Source organism: Neolamprologus multifasciatus, chromosome 13 (assembly GCF_963576455.1).
Source record: "Neolamprologus multifasciatus chromosome 13, fNeoMul1.2, whole genome shotgun sequence".
NCBI classification, from domain to species: Eukaryota; Metazoa; Chordata; class Actinopteri; order Cichliformes; family Cichlidae; genus Neolamprologus; species Neolamprologus multifasciatus.
Window position 1 is genome coordinate 1,900,791 of NC_140451.1, and position 20,663 is coordinate 1,921,453.

Consider the following 20,663-nt stretch of genomic DNA (forward strand, 5'->3'; position numbering starts at 1 on the left):
CGCAAGATTTTGAGTAAGTGATGAGGTAGCACGGAGCATGGGGAGAACTTTATCTTAAACTAGCTTTTAATAGAAGACATTTTTATATTTGATGTATTAGATCAGGGGTGTCCAACTCCAGGCCTCGAGGGCCGCTGTCCTGCAGGTTTTAGATCTCACCCTGGGTCAGCACACCTGAATCACACGATTAGTTCATCAGCTGTGTTGGATCAAGGATCTAAAACCTGCAGGACAGGCGCCCTCGAGGCCTGGAGTCGCCCACACCTGCATTAAAGAGTTGAGGGGAAACGAGAGTAGGACTGGAACCCAACCAGCACCATAACCATCATCTTGTTCTTTATTACATTTTTCTTTTTACATGGCATTTGTTCATGCCGTATTTCTATAAAGAGTCAAGTCCATAATCTTGACGAACATTTGTAGAACAAAACCTACAAATTCCAGGTTCTGTGAGATGTCGAGGATGCGGTTGTACTCCAGCCTACATGTTCCTCCTCAGGACCAGACTCTCTTATGTTGAAAGGGCCACATGCCTGACCTTCTTCCCCTCTCCTCTGCTTGACACAGCTCACGTTGAATCAGCGTATACTTTTAGCTCCACAGACAAACAAGGTGCTTGTGGACAGTAATGTGGCACCGTGGTGGAATCACATGCACTGGCTTGACTGAACGTTTATCATCCTGGAGGCTGTGTTGCCGAATCTAACAGGACTCGGCCTTACGTACAAAGGCCTTGCAGCGGTGCTAAACGTACCAAGCAGCGGTGCGACTGAGCCGTGCTGTTGGCGTGTATGTACTTTGAACTGGAGCGACGGAGAAAGTGCATGTTTGCAGGAAAACACACGCTCAGTAATGCGGGCGGCTGTCAGCCCCGTCACATAGCACAGACCTTTGGCAGGTTCCCAGTAATTAGTGTTGGGTAAACTCATTTATGACCCAGATGGGTCTGGGACCAGTAGGCACAGTGGGCGACCTCTGACCTTCCTGACACAGGATACAATAGGGTTATAGTCACACTTGCTATCTGGACCCTATTACTCTCCATTACTCACATTACTCACCCCTGACTTGGCTGTATCACAGCAAGAGAAGAGGAGGGGGACACCACCTACACAAAGAATGACTCCTTCTTGTTTCCTCTGCTTCCTAAGCCAACTGAATCACCAACCAGATCTGATCTGGAGTCAGAACAATGGACTGATATTATAGCTGTTAAGGTCAAAGCCTCTATCATGCCTAATTTTACCTAAACACATGCAAACAAACACGCAGACACATCTCTGACCAGCGTCCTTCTCTTCTGCTCAGTCAGCGGCTCCCCATCGCATCACCTCTCATTGGCAACACCCTGACCAACCTCAACAGCTGGCTGTGTCATCTGAATGTGTCGCACAAACTGTGTGTTCAGTGGGAACCAGTCATATCAGCATCTCTCCAAACACACATTCATACACACTGATACAAAAACACAGGCGGCACCAGACACAGACACTTAAAATGGTCATCAGTGACAGATCATGATTGATCCCTGATGGAATCGTGACCGACTTCCGGCCGATGGTCGACCGTAAGGATATCCCCCACCTGTGACGTGGATGATGCAACCACGAGTGGTAACGCCGCTAAACGGCATTTAGGAAAACCAGTGGTAATGTAAAATGTAACCACCAGGGGGAGCAGTACTTGTATTTCATTGCACTGCTAATGTTCTTATATAAAATGCAGAATCGAAATGTAAACACACTCGGATTGTGCAACAACATATGGACTGGTTCTTATGTAGCTTTCTACTCATCTGAGCACTCAAAGCACTTTACACAACTTGTGCATTCACCCATTCACACAAGCACATTTTAAAAGTGCTTTATAGCTAACATTCACACACTCATACTCCAATGGATGCATCGGAGAGCAATTTGGGGTTAGTATGTTGCCCAAGGATATTTGGCATGCAGACTAGGGGAAGCCAGGAATCGAACCACCAACCTTCCGACCAGTAGATGACCTGCTGTACCGCCTGAGCTACAGCCACCCCGTCGAGTGTGTGTTTGTATTTCTGCCACAAACATGTGGCGCTCTGTTGATCTCTGATGATTAATCAGGTCAGTGAAACGCTGCTGTACAAGTCTCATTTGGCAAAGTGCTTCAAACTACTGATGCTTCTCACATTTCCACTGTCCAAATAAATTAGCAGCCATAGCGGTAATGATGACAGTCTTGCTCAGGTTTTCTGCTGCTAATCTTAGTAAGTCACCTTTGCTGTTTAATTTATGCATGTTACTAAAACTGGTGTTAATACACCTGCAAACTTTGTTACATCCTGTTGACTTTATACTTAAAAATGTGCAGAAGTAATTTGTACTTGATGACATACTCTGAGGCAGCACGGTGACACAGCGGTTAGCACCGTTGCCTCACAGCAAGAAGGTTGCTTTCTATGTGCAGCGCACGAGCTGCATTCATGTGAACTCCGACGTCACAATATCGGCCTTTTTTTAATCTTGAGGTAACTGTGAGAGCATGTGCTCTGCTGCTTTCAACAGGAACAACACAAACTGAATATCATGTAGGAAAACCTTAAATTCATGGAATTCACATAGTAGTTTTCTACTGTCCCAATTTTGCGAAGGCACCAAGAGGTAGCTTCATTTTTTTATCACATTTTCAAAGACCGAGCCCATAAAACGCAGCCCAAACAGCTGATAAGAGTCACATCTATCCAGTTCAGTGATGATAGGGTGTGCTTAAACCATCTTCTTGAGATGTTGTCTTCGGAGCTTGTGCCTGACATCCCTACTATGTGGACTGGCTGGCAGAACATTTGACATGGGTGTTTTTCACACACTCATCTGCTGCTCAACCCACAAACATTTTCCTTACAAATGTGGGCAAAAGAGGGAAAAGTCTTCATCCAGTTCATTACATGCAATCACAATCATGGAGTAGACTGCTGCCACGATACATGTCCACAGGATTCATAGTGTTTTAAGTTTAGTGTCAAGTTTCTGCAGTCTGTGATTATTTATAATGTTTCTGCCCACAGTGCCTAAACTCCTCCAAAACAGTGTGTTGACTGTGGTTGATTAGCAAGCCTTGATTGACCTGAATTCTAGAGCGGGTGTAGTCAAGAGGAAGGCCAGTATGTAAATACCGTTGAAGACAAAATGATTAGCCATCGCATTATTGGGGTGATGGATGGTCAAGAGTTGGGAGTTCGCCTTGTAATCGGAAGGTTGCCGGTTCGAGCCCCGGCTTGGACAGTCTCGGTTGTTGTGTCCTTGGGCAAGACACTTTACCCGTTGTCTACTGGTGGTGGTCAGAGGTCCCGGTGGCGCCAGTGTCCGGCAGCCTCGCCTCTGTCAGTGCACCCCAGGGCGGCTGTGGCTACAATGTAGCTGCCATCACCAGTGTGTGAATGAGTGTGTGTGAATGGGTGGATGACTGGATGTGTAAAGCATTTTGGGGTCCGTAGGGACTAGTAAAGCACTATATAAATACAGGCCTTTACCATTTATTGTTACGATGTTTATTTTCTACACATACTAGTTTTCTTTAGAATTAACAAATTATTTTTATTTGCACACAATAACAGAACCAGGGAGGATATTATTGGCCCTGAAAAACGGAGCTTTTAATTGAGCCAGAGCACAGCCCACGCCAAAAATGAAAGAAATTTGTTTAGAGCATTTCCAAGTGTCTGGAGTGAGGTGTATCATCTAGAAATCTAAAGTCAGCCAAACAACACAGAACAAGCCTGGCAGAGGTAGAGAAAGCAAAAGATTTTAAAGACTATGGAAAAACAACAAGTGAGAGAATGACTGCAGGACACGAGTGAAGGTCTGAACCTGGTCAGAAACCGTAGTCTCAATGAGGACAATCACTAGAGCACAAGAGTTCAACAGAAACTCCTCTTCTGTGGAAGACAGACAGAAGGATGGAGAAAGATTATGGATACTGGACCTTTGGTAGAAACTAGAGCGTGTGCGCCACAGAGATGCTGCCTACATATGGAGAGAAAGGAAGGAGGGTACAAACCAAAGAACACTGTGTGTGGCAGTATTATGCAGGGGGGATGCTTCAGTGCATCTAGAGCTGGGAATCTCATCAAGGTGGAAGAAAGAAGGATATGTGAGATTTTAAAGAAAGAGTGGGTGGTAATATGAAAGAGTATGAAAATACTTACATAATGAAAAACTAATTGCATTTGAACTTTGTGAATTACATAAAGTTTTCATGATGACCTACCTTTCTGGAGATGCATCAGCATTTGATAAAGGCTTCTCTAAGATGCTAAAAATCGCGATGGGGGTTTCAATGTGTGACACAAATAAGAGACAAATAAGATTCTTGCCTTTCATAGTAGCCGTCTTGACTTTTGTTAGAGTTACGGTAGGCAAGTCTGCATTGCATTTGAACTTTGTGAATTACATAAAGTTTTCATGATGACCTACCTTTCTGGAGATGCATCAGCATTTGATAAAGGCTTCTCTAAGATGCTAAAAATCGCGATGGGGGTTTCAATGTGTGACACAAATAAGAGACAAATAAGATTCTTGCCTTTCATAGTAGCCGTCTTGACTTTTGTTAGAGTTACGGTAGGCAAGTCTTCTATAAAGAGGATTATAATAGAAACAAAAGTAAGTCAGCATTCACTCAGCCTCTCAGACCAATTACACATGAATGCAAGAAAGCAGCCCTCTTCACCACCCTGGGAAGCTGGGCTCCAGCGTTTCAGCTTCAGCCTGTCACCAAGCTTCCAGCTCTCACCCCCACCCCCTGTCAGAAATAGGGCTGTTAATTTGTTGCGCTTGACCCCGGGCTTTGTGACCGACGTGTATCTAGTTTGTAAAAAGTGCTTTTATGTGGTTTCTAAATATGTCTGGGCTCAAAGGGTTATGATGCTTTTATATTGCCAGGGAGGGAAACAATGCTCAAAGGGTGCAAGTGCTGACCCCCGAACCCCCTATGCACACTCCCTCTCTTTCTTTCACTCCCAGGGTTCTCTCCCTCGCCCCCTACCCCTTTACACAACGACATGCATGGACAAACATTTGCCTGCCTACAAGCATGCACTTTTTCCTCTCACAAATAGACACTCTTATGCATGGGGACACACACACGCGCATGCCTGGACCCTGTTGTCCCATCACCACCCCCTGTGGCCCTTTTGGCTTCTGTTTGTGTCTCATGTCTGTGGGGTCACCAGGACATTCCTCAGCTGGGGCTGCTCAGCCGGGTGGAATAGACCAGGACCTAACGCGATGCTCCACACTGGACATCGGCGTGGAAGAACTCTGCTGTATACAAACTGCGTTGGCAACAAATTTGCAACAGCAAATAGGATTAGGAGAAAAGATCATTGTGATAGATTTTCTTAAACATAACAAGGAATATTAGATCACTTTGTCTTTCATTTCGGTGATCTGAGGTTATTATATTTCTCATTATTATTAAGCTTATATCTAACATAGACTTGTTGAACCACCAAAGAAATTACAGAGATCTGTACTTCTACATGCTAAAATATCTCAACATTCTGGATAACTGACTTGCAGATTGTTGTGTAAGAAAATATGATTAAAAACAAAAATGAACTCTACGATTCTTAGATTTTCAAAGCTGCCAAACTAAGAAAAATAATAACACAAACGGGCAGCTTGGTAGTGTGGTGGTTAGCACTGATGCCTCACACCAAGACACACAGACTCTGTGTTTGCATGTTCTCCCCGTGGTTGCGTGGCTTCTCTCCGGATACTCCGGCTTCATCAAGGTTGGGTTAAATGTGAATCTAAATTGCCCAGGTGTCAATGTGAGAGCAAATGGCTTCCTGTCTCTTTGTATTTGCCCAACGTCAGGCTGGGCAGTTATCCATCAGGTATCCTGCCTGCCTATTGTATCTGATCTCTAGGATTCTTAGATTTTCAAAGCTGCAAAGGTAATAATAATAATGATGTTGAATTAAAAAAACATAATGATAACAAACAACAAAACTGTGGACAGACAATCCCAAAGTGGGATTGGCCATAATACACAGCACTATGTTTAGCTTCAAACCCCTCATACCAACTGTCAACCGCTGGTGGACGGCTGACGAAGGCCACAGGACCTGGGCACCTTGTAATTATTGAGATAACCATAAACTCCTGGGTAGAGCTGGGTGATAGAACGATAACGATATGTATTGCGAAATAACTTTTTCTCGATAGAAAAATTAAACTATTGCGATAGACCTCATCTCTCTTGTCCTCTTAAAGAAAAAGAAGAACAGCCAATCCAAATTAAGTAGGGCAGAGCCGAACCAATCACAGCCGCAGCGTCACGTCACGTGACTTGTTACGTGCAGCACAAGTGCCAAGCCGCACATGTGTATTTGTTTGGGAAGCAGCCAGCCGCCGTGCCGCCCGGGTAATGGAGGAAAAATCAACCGAGAGCGTGACCGAAGGTTACCGAAGAGAAAACAGATGATGGTTCCAATGCCGGAGAGATTGTTGAACGGAAGAGCCACAGAAGTCCCGTAGTGTGAAGGTATTTCTGCTATTTCAAGTCTGACAAAAACAGAGTAGCGCGCACTGTAAATTGTGCCGAAAGCAAGTCTGGAAATACAATAAAGCGGTGCATGCTCAGTCTCTGACTGGAAGCGCTAATTCGTCATTCGGCTTTTGTCAGACTAAAGTAACTGTTAAACTGTTTGAAAAGCTCAGCTATACAACAAGGAGAGATCGAGAATTTCCTTTTAGTTCTCAGTTTATTTGATGTTGACAAAAGTTAGTCAATTTTGTTCTTCTGTAAAACAAACTGAGATTTATTTTTAGAATTAATATTTTGTTTCTAAGTGGAACTGACAATTTAGTCTGTTTTGTTTGTTCTGTTTTGAAACTTAAACGCTTTAGCGGCTGCCTTTTGTATAGTTTGCAATATTTGCCTTTATTTATCTGAAAAAGTCTCGTGTTCCTTAAGTACATCTACCCTGTTGAACTTATTATGGAAAATAAATATTTAAATCAAAACAAGCTGCTGATTATTTCACATTTTACTTGTGAGCAACGGCACATTTAAATCTTACAAATATAGTTATTTGGCTTATATCGTGATATATATCGTTATCGCCTGAAATGAAAAAAACATATCGTGATATGAAAAAATCTTATATCGCCCAGCTCTACTCCTGGGTATACCAAATAATTCTAGAGACAAATGTGAGCCCACCTGTCTAACAACTAAATCATGGCCAAAACTGGGTGATCCCAAGCACAGCAGCAAATCTACAACAGAATATCTAAAAAACAAACAAATCAAGATGTTGCAATGTTTAAATGCTGTGGCAGAGCTGTGCATGAACAAATGCCTGCAAACGTAACTGAACTCTGCTTAAATTACTCTGTAACAAGATGAGAGATTGTACACTTAAGATCATTTTGCATATATAACAAATAACTGCCATAGGTTGAGTTAGCATCTTCAAACATCTTGTTTTGTCTAAAAAGCAAAACAAAATGCATAACTGATTTCCGCAGATTTTCATATAGAGCTAGAGTTAGAAGATGTTCAGTGTATCTCTTGCTAAATGACTACATGACTAGAAATTCCACCACTGTTTTACATATCAGATATATTTTTCCTAAGTGGAGCCCACGGAAAATCTCCAGTGTTTTAATTTAGCTCTTTTTTTTGTTACCAATGTTAACTAGCCTTAGTTAATTTACTCCATTTCTATACTTTTAGTTTAATATTATTTAGTTTGACCCCTATGAGTGATAACCCCCCCCCCTCCCCCATTAACCTGTGTATCTTGAGCAGGATCAGTTTACAGGTTATCACCCTGGAGCCATGGATGGGGAGGGAGCTTGACGCAGAGCGCCTTGGGGCCCATGAAACCTAGCTGGGTGCAAAGATGCTACATTGTCCTTCCCTCCTGTAGGCCCACCACCTGCAGGAGGAGCTGTAGAGGTCGGGTACATTGTGCATCAAGCAGCAGTCAAGCATGGGGGCCATGTCGGTCCAATCCCAGGCTATTGAGGCTGACTACTGGGACATGGAATTTCACCTCTCTGGTGTGGAAGGAGCCCGAGCTTGTGTGTAGTGTTGACAGATCCCGACTAGATATAGTTGGGCTCACCTCAATACACAGGTCGGGCTCTGGAACCAGTCTCCTGAAGAGGGGCTGGACTTTCGTCCAGTTTGGAGCTGTCCTCAATAAGAGGCAGTGAAGAGGGGTGGGTATTCTTGTATCCCTTGGTTTGCTACCTGTACATGTGGAGGCTTTGCCACTGGACAAAGGGTTGTTTCCCTGCATCTTCGGGGAATGGGTCCTGACTATATGACTGCCTTCTGAGAGTCACTGGATGGGGTGCTTCAAGGTCCTCCATCTGATGACTCCATTGTCCTATTGGGAGACTTCAATTCACATGAGTAATGCATCAAGTGACAGAGAGTTGAGTTCTGCTATTGGACTTCTGTGCAAATAACAGTTTGTCTATAACAAACACAACTTTTTAACATAAAGATGTGCACATGGCACCAGGACACCCTAGGTCATAGGTCAGTGGTCGATTTTGAAAACATATCATTGGATCTGTGATCATATGTTCTAAACAATCGGGTAAAAAGAGAAGCCCAGCTATCAACTGATCACTACTTCATGGTAGGTTGGATCAGGTGGTGGAGGATGCCGCTGGATGACCTGGCACATCTAAATGTATTGGGAGGGTGTGCTGGGAATGCCTGACAGAGGCCCTGATCCATGAGATGTTCAACTCCCATCTCTGGCAGAACTTTGACAGCATTTGGAGGGAGACTGGGGACATTAAGTTCTAATGGACCATGTTCCGCACCTCCATTTCTGAGGCTGCAGCAAGGAGCTATGGCTACAGTGTGGTTGGTGCCTGATACGGTGGTAGTCCTCGAGAAAGGTAGTGGACAGGTGAAAGGAGCCATGAGGCTGAAGTCCTGGTTAGCCTATGGGACAGCTGAAGAATAGCAGCAGGCCAAGTGGAAGGCAGCTCAGGTTGTAGCTGAAGCAAAAACTCAGTTGTGGGAGGGGTTTGGTGAGGCCATGGAAAAAGACTTTCAGTATGCCTCAAAGTGATTCTGGCAAATTGTCAGGCGACTTGGGCACGAGGTAGTACTCTACTCAGATGTTGGATAGTAGGGGTGGACTTCCTTAATCCTACTGACACATCTTCTGGAGCAGAGTCTGGGAACGAGGGGGATGACTCTCCCATCACAAGGGGAGAGGTCAGTGAGGCAATTAAACAACTCCTTGGTGGCCGGAACCCTAGGGTGGATGTTCACTCCGAGTTCCTAAAGGTCCTGGATTTTATAGGGCTATAATGGTTGACACGCCTCTACAACACCACATGGAGATCTAGGGCGGAACCTCTAGACTGGCACACTGTGGTGGCGGTCCCAGAGGGAGGCCCAGAGGATGTGTTTTGACTACAGGGGGATTACACTCCTAAGCCTCCCTGGTAAGGCCTATTCAAGGGTACTGGAGAGGACAGTTTGTCTGTCTTTAGTCGAACCTTGGAAGCAAGAGCAACAATGTGGTTGTGGTTTTTGTGCCCCAGCTCTTTATCCTTACAATGATATTTGAGGGTGCATGGGAGTTTACCCAACCAGTCTACATGTGGTTGTTTTTGAAGAAAGCATTCAACTGCGTTCCTCAGACTATCCTGTGGGGAACTGCTTTGGGAGTATAAGATATCTGACCCATTCCTACCAGCCATTCAATCCCTGTCTAACCATAACAGGAGTGTGATCCGCATTGGTGCCGATATGTCGGACTCTTTTCGGTAAATGCTGGACTCAGGGGTGCCCCTTATCACCGATGCAGCTCATAGTTTTTATGGACAAAATTTCTAGCTCTACTCAGGTGGCGGAAGGCTTTTTGTAGATGATGTGTTTCTGTTGGTTTTATTAGATGGTGGCCTCCAGATTTGAGAGGGTTGCAGTGGAATGTGAAGAGCACCTTCAAGTCACCTCCAAGTCATGCTCCTAAGCCAAGAAAAGAGTGAACTGCCTACTCTGGGTCAGGGACGGGTTACTGCCCCCCAGGGGAGTAGTTTAAGTATCTCAGGGTCTTGTTCATGTGAGTGAGGGGAGAAGGGAGCAGATGGATTGGGACCACACCTGCAGTGATGCTCTTGCTTTACCAGTCCCTTCCTGTTACCTATGGTCACAAGCTCTGGATAGTGACTGAAATTATAAGATTGTGGATATAAGTGGCAGAAATTAGCTTTCTCCAAAGGGTGGCGGGCCTCTCCCTTAGATATAGGGTGAGGAGTTGAGCAATCCGACTGGTGCTCAGAGTAGAACCAGATAAGCTAGAAGAGGTGGCTGGGCGTTCTTACTTAGGCTGCTTCTCCCGCGACCGAACCCCAGATAAGGGGAAGAAAATGATTGAGATATGGATATTACTGAATGTATTTTATAATTTTTATTAATTGTATTTGATGTACTTTTATTCTTCTTATAGGCCATTTCAATTTTTATTTCCTCATTATCAGCTTGTCAGTCATCTGTCAAAAAGTTTGATAATCTGCATGAACATTGCTATAAAAATGAAAGTTTGATTGATACTATAGTGCACATATTCACCCAAAATATGCCCCTCCTGATGGAAACAGACATGGACTGCCATTTATATAGTGTTTTTCTTGCTTTGAGACAACAGTGCTAACCACTGGACTTCCACAAAAGAAAAATCTATAGACAAAACAACGATCCTTAATAACCATCAACACACTGTTTGCAGTAGTTACAGATCTACCAAACATTTAACTGTGTCTACCTATTTCAATTATGCATCGCTCTAGTAATTATTAAGTATCAATTGCTTGGAAACTGTTTACAAAGTTGCCAGTTTAAGTGTAGCTCTAAAACACTGCTTGCTGTAAACTCCAGACAGGAGAACACCTGTACGAGTGCAGCAGGTTTTCACGTGCCAAGTGTGTTTTTGATGGGAATACTTGTGTGTTTGTTTCTCAGAGTGTATGTTTATTCATGGTAAGTGTGGGGGATCTGCAAGGTGTGTCGCTCTTAGGTGGAATGTCTGCTTGTAATATGTGTCTGAATGAAACTATCTGTGTGCGTCAGGAATGCAAGGTGCGTGCATGTGTGTGTGTGTGCATGCGTGTCTGTAATGAGGGGGTTTGGAACGAGCTGTGATTATTCTCGCCTCCTGTGGTGTAGGTTCTCTGGCTCTGTGGGCCCCAGAAAAAGCGCTCTGTATTTAGTGTGTGGGAACGCACATTCTGCCCCCTTATCGCTGTATTGTTGCAGCTTCGATCTTTTCTTCTCTTTTTTTAACTAATTGAATTCTTGACTCCTGAACCACAGGAACGGCTCAGAAGAGACCAAAGAGAAAGACATGAATTTCGAGCTTTTTCTTGCAGTTGAGTAAGGCAGAGCAGTGGGAGTGAAATTGGAGTGTCTGAGGTTGGGTGGCAGTGGTGGGCAGTAGTTAGAGAGGGCCAGTTCAGGATGGCTAGGTGGCTGCTGTGGCTTAACCCTGTACTTACTGGAGGTCAAAGGTCCTCCTTCCCTGGTGGTGGTGAGAAGTGTTGAAGAGATGGTTTACCCAACAATCATGTTCCTCTTTTTGAAACGTTCAAAGGCGCTTTTGGTCTCTGCAACATCTTTGTAGTTGTGCTTGAGGAATCCTACACAAAACAACTCTAACCCCCCCACCCGCCTGTTCTCACTTCTCTTCAGGGTAGCTGCTTTCTTCATTAGGTTCTGCCAACCCCCTCTTCTCTACATTAGTGATCAGTGTGGCATACCCTCCATGCCAAACCCCACCACATGGCCGTAAAGATTTAGTGTAAAGACATTTCTGGCTCTCTGCTTCTTGGTGGGAATTTTAAAGTTACTCTTTTTTTCTTTATATAGACATAGCGAGACTGCACACGCACACAAATGTGTAAGTGTCAGGGCCAATGAGCACATGATCCAAATAATTCATTATTTTACAAGTATCTATCTATGAAGGGTTAGGGGTAATTTACACAACCAAAATAACCCGTTCTTGGTGCCAAATACTGATGACAATCTTTAGATGTTTTGTAGGATCCATGCCTGTGCTGGAGCTGGAGCAGGAATGAAAGCGTGTCATGCAGGAGTGGTCATAATGCTTGTTAAATGTTAAAACTACTTTAAATTTAAAAAACGTTTTATAACAACAATCAATTCTGATCCAAAATTGTAAAATGAAACATTTTCAGTTTATTAACTTATGCTGTGCTGAAATTAATTTAAATACATTTGACTGTGTGAAGTGACTTCAATGAAACATTAGTAGAAATCAGTGTATTCACATTAATCACAGCTGTGCACCTAAACAGAAAGAACTGCATTAACACCAGCGTTTACCTATGATTTCAGGTCAGAACTGCTGCTCTGTTGCAGGTCTGCTGACTGTAATTAATTTAAAGTCATTAATCAGAATTTTGATCATTACAAAGAGGTAACATGGATTCTTTATATATCTATTTTTATGTGCAGGGCTAACAAAAATGTAAACAAAAACAAAACATGTCAATCAGCATCACTTTGGTTGAAACCAGTTACTGCAGGAAATACTTGGTCATCTATTCACTTACTAACTAACTGAAATGCCATTGCCTCGCCCCATACACACACACAGCAGTGAGAGCACCAATAGAAGTTGTTTATCGGTGCGTATCAATGGGAAAGTGACTCTGAGCACAGAGTGGTTGATGGTCCTAGACGAGCATTTCAGAAACTGCACATATACTGAGATTTGGCTACATAACCATTTCTGGATTTAAAGATGGTAGAAAATAAATAAATAAAAATACATGAACAGGCTAAATGATGATCCTCTAAATTTGTGAAACATCATTTCCTCTCCAGCTTACGAGTCATCTGCTTTAAGGTGCACGTTTGAGAGTTATACCAGGCAGTCAAGTACTTCTGACGAAGCAGGAAAATTATTAACAAGATAATCGACCTCTGTTGGGGTAGCGTTCAGATAGCTGCTCTGCTCTGTGTTGGTACAGGGCATTGACGATGTTAAAATCACCCACAATAATTATTTTATCTGAGCTCAGAACTAAATTAGATATAAAGTCTGAGAAATCAGACAGAAACTCTGTAAGGCCCAGGTGGACGATAGATGATAACAAGTAAGACTGGTTTCTGAGTTTCACAGCTGGGGTGGACAATGTTAAGCATCAGACTTTCAAATGAATTAAAAGTCTGTCTTGGTCTTTCATTAATTAATGGGCTGGTGCGAAAAATTGCTGCCACACCTCCCCCTCGGCCTGTGCTTCGAGATTTCTGGTAGTTAGAATGACTCGGGGGTGTTGATTCATTTAAACTAACATAATCATCCTGCTGCAACCAGGTTTCTGTAAGGCAGAGTAAATCAATTTGTTGATCAATTATTAAGTCATGTACTAACAGAGACTTGGAGGAGAGAGACCTAATATTTAATAATCCACATTTCACTGTTTTACTCTTTGGTTCAGATGTGGATACTGTATTGTCCTTTCTTTGTAAATGTTTAAGTTGTTTGTTGCTGGTTTTTAGTTTGTTTTTTGTCTTTTTGGAAGCTGACACAGTCTCTATGGAGATGGGTTTTTGGGGGGGTAGCAGGAGGAGAGAAGCTGCAGAGAGGCGTGTAAGACTGCAACTCTGCTTCCTGGTCCCAACACACAGCTGGGGTGGACAATGTTAAGCATCAGGCTTAAAAGGAATTAAAAGTCTGTCTGGGTCTTTGGTTGATTAATAGGCTGGTGTGAAAAATTGCTGCAAATATTGATTTTAGTGACCTCCGAACGAGCGTAACCGGGTGTCATTACTGCCGACGTGAATTATGATTTTACTGAATTTACGTTTACCGTTAGCCAGCAGTTTTAAATTTCCCTCAAGATCTAGAGTGTGATTAAAGTGGTGGGTGGGTTCTTTTACATTTTGAGAGAAACCAATTGAGTCTAATAACAGATTAAATGCCATGTTGAGGCTGTCATTTTTAGCATGGATGTGGAGATCGCCCGCTTCAGGACATGAAGTAATCCAGTGACAGCTGTATTTGCACTGCTACACAGCAAACTGCTGATAGTTCATCTGGCAAGCTTCATTTTCCAAATGATAAACAAAGAACGCTTTGGTGGGACTTAGTTTACGTAGAGAAGTGGATCTTTCCATCACACACAATATGGCGTCACTGATTTCAAAGCAACCAATAAGATTAGGATCCGTCTTCCTTTGGACTCTGCCCTTCAAACTGTTAAAGGTCAGTTGATGTGAGTGAGCAGGCTTCAGCGTAGAGTGCAGTGATAATCAAGGTTTATGTTCCAGTAGAGTTAGCACGCTTGCTATCCAGTGCAGGGACGGCCCATCTGCCTGCACAGAGCTGGTATGGATTGGTTCTGATTCTTATAAAGTACGATTCTACTCTATTTAAGCAGTCAGAGCACTGTATACAACAGGCCTCATTCACCAGTTCCTACAAACACTTTCTGTTCACACACTTTCACAGTCCAGTAAGACAGAGACCAGTTTGGCGTTCAGCATGTTGCCTAAGAATACTTTGGTAGACCTGCTCTGCCTCCCTGTTACAGCTGTGTTCACCTGGTCTGTGCAGGTACGGTTTGAAAAAATGTCTCCGTCCACATGTAAACACCAAAAACAGTCAAACACTGTTAAGAACATGCCGAATCCTAGCCATGCAGATGGCCAATCAGAAGTCTAGAAGCCTGGGAGGGAAAAAGTACTTCTGAAAAGTTTTTGTGTTTTTCTGGGAAGGCGGATCATTTTGTGTTACTTTTCAAATGTTAATTACCAAAAACAGTATTTTGGTTGGTGTCGACAACAAAATGCATACAGCATACATACATTTACTTTAAAAGAATAAATGTATTCAAAACCGATGACGACGTTGGTGTCGGGACTGTGAGAGCGTCTGTGTTGGATGTCCACAGTTCACTCTGACAGCTGTAGATAGACAGTTTTTTGGACTACAAGCCACATTTATTGATACATTATTATTCTGTACACTTTAAGCACCTCATCAATTACTTACTTTACTATGGAAGGAAGCTTGAAAACCTGCATGAATAGGTGCTGGGAGATAATGGAGACTACACCAGTACACCCATCATGCTGCCCACCCTGGGAGACACTTTCCTGATGAGTTTATGGTTTCAGTGATCATTTTCACAGTCTACTGTAACACAGCATTTTATTAACGATGGCCTCAGCTACAGTCAAATAAATGGGAAATGTTCTTGAGAAACAGTTCTCGGGGTTTTCTGAAGGTCTGTCTCACTTTTCCTTTCACTGCTTTTTCACACATTCTCAGTTCGGTTCTTGCATCAGAGAAAATGGTCAGAGGACATCTTTTTCTTCTGTAAGCCAACTAAAACTGTAACTGAATTATTCCATATATGAACCAGTGCTGTGTCTACAACTAAAGAACCAACTTTAAGCTGTATTTGTGCACAGATGTTAATAGCAAAACAACATTTGGTTTCTTTAGCTGAATCTATGAAAAACGCCACAGATAATTCAGTTTAAGGGGCACAAAAGTGGATTTCTGCACCGACCACAGACGTGACATATAAAGAGTTATCAGCCAAATTCTGTGCATTTCCTGACGTGGTTTACAGTGTGTCTTTAAAAAACTGAGGAAACTTAAAACTTTGAGGACAAAGAACAGTGGCACGCCTTATAAACCACGTCCAGCAGATGAAGCGTCTGTGGATGGACAATCACCTGCCTCTCAGACCAGCAGGTGATGAAGCGGATACTGTTACAAACGTCTGCATCTGTCTGTGTAGTCACCAGAGCTGTGAGTGTGTGTAAGTCTGTGTTATTAGGTTTCTGAGCCCAAACATGGTTGAGAAATCAAAGGCACTTCTAAAGCGCCGCCACAAAGAACCTGCTTCTGCTGTTTCACTCACAATCAGTCTCTGCACACAGTCTGTGACCAGCCAACGTCTGAACATCAGCAGAAATCTGCCAGCTGCTTTATTACAAACTAGATTTAAATAAAATATACCTGAAAATGATCATGCAAATGTAGCATGACAAAAAATTAGTTTGCATTAAATGTAAGTAACAGAAAAGAAACAAGCTGCTGCTCCATATTTGTTCACACTTATCCTTTTTTATTGGTATTTATTTTTAATATTTATTTATTAGCTTTTATTTAACACATTTAACCTTTTTTCGTGGAATCCTTTTGTATCTCCCAGATTTCCTACAACAAAATGAAGATGAACTGCAGTCAAAGGTTTTTGCTAGGGATGCAACAATACCAATTTTTTCAAACCGATACGATACCGATACTTGGATCTGAGTACTTGCCGATACAGAGTACAGAAAACGATACTTCTACCACACACACACAAATGCAATTAATTGGAAGACAGGTTTTATCATATTCCCTGCCGATAAAAAATAAAATCGTAATAAAAATGACCACAAAAAAATTTCAAGTGAAAAATAAGCACTTCTGTTAAATTATTGCAGAGTCTCCACATTGTAATTTAACAAAATATCACTGAACTATTGGCACTGTCTCGAGCTTTCAGAATAATAAATAAACACTTCTGTTTGGAATAAAATAAATACAAATTAGGTTTGAGAATAAAATAAACTTTTAAATTGTTGCAGAGTGTCCATATTGTAAACAAACAAACAAAATAATTATTATAAAATAAATAATTAATAAAATAATAATTGGCCCCCTAGTGGCCAATCTAAAAAACTACAACAGAAATGACAATCCACCCTCTGACTAATGAAATAAGTTGGTATCGGTTCATGGTATCGGTTAACTTTTACGAGTATGAGTACACACTCATACTCATACACGAGTATGAGTATGAGTACGATACACAGTATCGGTCCCGATACCGATACCAGTATCGGTATCTGGTATACCGATACCAGTATCGGTATCGGTGCATCCCTTGTTTTAGCGTCTGGTGATTCGAGGCCCCGTGATTCCTGTTACTCGCTGTAGCACCGTGCTACTGCGCACTGAACCACGGCACACGGCTGGAACCGTGATGATGTTCCTCTGCCACATGTAGGTATAACATGGCACTGACACCTGCATGACTCATGGTTCCTCATTGTTTACTTATTATTAGTTCATAATGGAAGTTTCTTTCTTTCATGTCTTTCTTTTAGCACCACTGTGGGTCAGTGTTCCAGTTATGACTGAACAACAAAGAGTTAAAGTTCGTTGCCAATGCTGCGTCCACACATTCAACTTATTAACGTCACTTTTATGCATAAATGATGCAGGAAAGCTGCTACTCTATAACAAGGGCTGAACAGCCAACAGCCCCCAGGTCCTGGTGAGGTGTGCAGCACGTCCAGCAGCTACTATGAAAAAGTGCTTTAAATAACGATAAGAGAAAACACAAGTGAGTGGGTGACTCTTACCTCAGTGTGGGATTAATAGCCACGGACCACACTCTGTCACACATGGGAATTGTATCTCTGGGAGCGGTGGAAGTCAAATTCCAAATCTAAAGAAAAAAACCTTATTAGATCATCTATGGATTAATGACAAATTAAATTACATGACATTATTATTGTGATACCAATAATTGAACACATGATGATTTAGATATACAGTGAAATGTAGCATTTGTTTAGTTTAAATATGAGTAAATGTTTCGTTAACTTCAGTCTTATAAACATGGAGCGGACAGCCGTCGATGTAACGGTCAGGATGTGTTTCATGTGAGCATTGGGGGCGGGGACACAGCAAGGACAGGACGGAGGTTAACTTTTGTCTACCTTCATGTGTTCGGGACACAAACAGAAAACAGGGACCAGAGATGGGCAGTAATGCGTTACTGTAATCCAATTACTTTTTCAGGTAACGAGTAAAGTAAGGGATTACTTGCAAAAACGGTAATTAGATTACTGTTACTTTCCCGTAGGAATGCTGCGTTACTGCGTTACTAAAACGTGATTTTTTTGCGAGAATGTCTCATGACAGTGACGTAAGCGAGTGCGGCGTTCGTGACAACAGCTGTGTGCAGATCAACAATGGATCATATATCGAGTGCAGAGAGAGTATGAGCGTGCAGCGTTTAAAGCGTGGAAGTACTGACCTTACTTTGAGTTTGATTCCATAAAAAGTGACAAAAACATTAGTGTCCGTTGTGCGTGGGAAGAAAACTTCTTTTTACAGCGAAAAAACCCCTAAACTTCCAAACAAGCACCGAGTAGCTACGACGTAATGGGAAACTCAGAGAAACTCGCGGATTCTTCCACTGACCGCGGCACACCTGCACCAGGGTAACCCTCCGCCTACCCCACTCCTGCTTTACAGGTGAAAATAGAGCAACAGGACCGCTAGTCTTTGACTTTATTTATTTTCTGCTGTGTTTTACTTGCATCTATTTGAAAGACTGAGTGTAAACACAAAAAATATTTTATTTTATGTGCTGGAATGTGCAGAAAATAGGTTTAAATGTTAAACTAATTTCTTCCAGTCAGAGAATGTTGCAGATAATTAAATTTTTGCTTGATGCATAAAGTTAAAAGATTAAAACTAATAAAACAAGTTTTAAAAAGAGACTTTTCCATTTGATTACATTTTGTATGATGATTATGCAGAAAAAGTAGAATTGGGCTGAAAGATCTATCACTTTATCACCTATTCAGGTTGTAAATCGTGTTTTTAAAAAGTAACTAACTAAGTAACTAATAACTTTCGAAAATAAGTAATCAGTAAAGTAACGGGATTACTTTTTTGGGGAAGTAATCAGTAATTAGTTACTGATTACTTTTTTCAAGTAACTTGACCAACACTGACAGGGACCGTGTTACTTTATAATGGGACATAAATCTGGTGAAGTTAATGCTTATCAATGATTATTCTACTAGAGTCACAATTTTATGAGCTGTAATAATCGTCCAGATTAAAACAAAGATTGTTTCATTTTGAATATAGCATATGAAAGCTTTCCTGCTGAATTCAACTATATTACAAAGCTTTTTTGCAGATTTACATGCAGGTGTATCACTGTGTTGCCGGTTCACTATTACGTGTACAAACTACAGTTATGTCCTTAAATATTTGGACGTTTTCCTCATTGCGTCCTTCACATCATCACAATGAGCTTTAAATAAAGAACTCAGACGTAGCTGAAGTGCAGAGTTTCAGCTTTGATTCAGTGGGTTGAACAAAACGATTACATAAAAATGTGATGAACTAAAGCATGTGTAACACCATTCTTCACTTCAGCAGCTCAAAAATAACTGGACAAATTAAATACGTGAAAATGTTCATCTCTAATACTCGGTATAAATCCCTCAGCGTGAAGTCACCAGGTGCTGGTTTGCTCCTGTTTACTGCTCTGCCAGGTCTTTACTGCAGCTGCCGTACATTATATAACTAAATATGTTTCAGTAAACAGATAAAAGACCAAACTTGTGTCTGTATGGAGCTAACTGTAAACAGCTCGTGTATGATTGGGCAGGTAAAGGATCTATACACAAGCTGAGTTTCAGGAAGTTGTGCAAAGAGCTCCGCAGTTTAAGAACGGCCTAAAACTGTAAAGAAGCAGGTATTTATCTGAGCTGTATAATGTCAGGAAAGCATCACAACTAAAAATAAAAACAGACTCGGTGCTTTTCAGCTGGCCTCAGGCCGTCTGCCAGTCTGTCCATCATCCATTTCTCTTCCTCTGATCCAGCTCAGGAGCTGTGAAGACGCGAGGCTCATCCTGGACATGCTGCCAGTCTAATACAGATAACAACCATTCAATCTCACATCTACACTGCACTAGTTAACCCAGCAAACCACTGCAGGCACAGGGAATCATACAAACTGTACACAGAAAGACCTCAGACTGGATCAGAGCCCACGACTGTTGCTGTGCCGTCCCCGTTATTTGGCTGAATAGTGAAGGGACCGTGTGTGATTGGCTCACAGTTCAAAAGTGATTTGCAAATCATTGATATGACGTTTTACACAGCAAAGTGTTAGAAGTAGGACTGTAAACACTCTGCTACTGTGCATCACACAAGAAAGCCGAAGTGTAGAGTCGCTCTGACCCGGGCTGTCCGGTCTCTGGAGCCACTGATGATGAGTCCGTCTTTAGCATCCACACAGTTGACCTCCTGGTTATGACCTGAAAACTCCACTGGCACGTCACTTCTCCTGCTGTGGACGACGAGCTTCCCGTCACTGACACCGATAAAGAAGAGCATTAGACTTTCTTCACACTTTAGCCGTCCAAAGCAAATCTGTAGTCACATAAAGTTGTTTGATAGGCTGGAACCCACAGATCAAGTCTGGACCTCTCTCATGCTGACAGGAACACAGGAAATGTCTTTACATCAGTGTAATCAGCGCTTAGACTGTGCCACGGTCTCAAGCTGTCTGTGCTCATCATCACGTCACGACTACTTTCAATCTGAGCTGGATGTACTTGTGTTTTTGGCTCTAAATTATTGCCCATAAAGTTGCAGAGTGCGTTTTGAATGTGGACCCTTCTGAGATCACTGTTTAAAGCTCATATAGACCCTGTGTGAGGCTGAGCATTAAGGCTGTATCAGCTGCTGGTGTTATAACAAAGTGGAAGTGACTGGTAAATACAGCAACTCTACCAAATGGTAAGCCCCATGCTGAGGTGTGCAGAGGTGCCAATCTCTGCACACCTCCA

General features: G+C 42.3%; 1 protein-coding gene and 1 long non-coding RNA gene across 3 annotated transcripts in view; one reads left to right on the forward strand and one right to left on the reverse strand.

Moving 5' to 3' along the window:
• Window positions 1–20,663, reverse strand: part of fbxw4 (F-box and WD repeat domain containing 4) — a 46,804-nt gene that overhangs the window by 22,296 nt on the left and 3,845 nt on the right. For both annotated transcript variants that reach the window (XM_085183677.1, XM_085183676.1), the window contains exons 4-5: window positions 20,053–20,185; window positions 17,422–17,507 (exon numbers count right to left, since the gene is read on the reverse strand). In XM_085183677.1, coding sequence (XP_085039803.1) covers window positions 17,422–17,507; window positions 20,053–20,185 — 219 coding nt within the window. The remainder of the gene's footprint in view (window positions 1–17,421; window positions 17,508–20,052; window positions 20,186–20,663) is intronic.
• Window positions 1,943–20,663, forward strand: part of LOC146504771 (uncharacterized) — a 126,714-nt gene continuing 107,993 nt past the window's right edge. The window contains exon 1 of the long non-coding RNA XR_014877769.1: window positions 1,943–2,042. This is a non-coding gene — a long non-coding RNA (uncharacterized LOC146504771). The remainder of the gene's footprint in view (window positions 2,043–20,663) is intronic.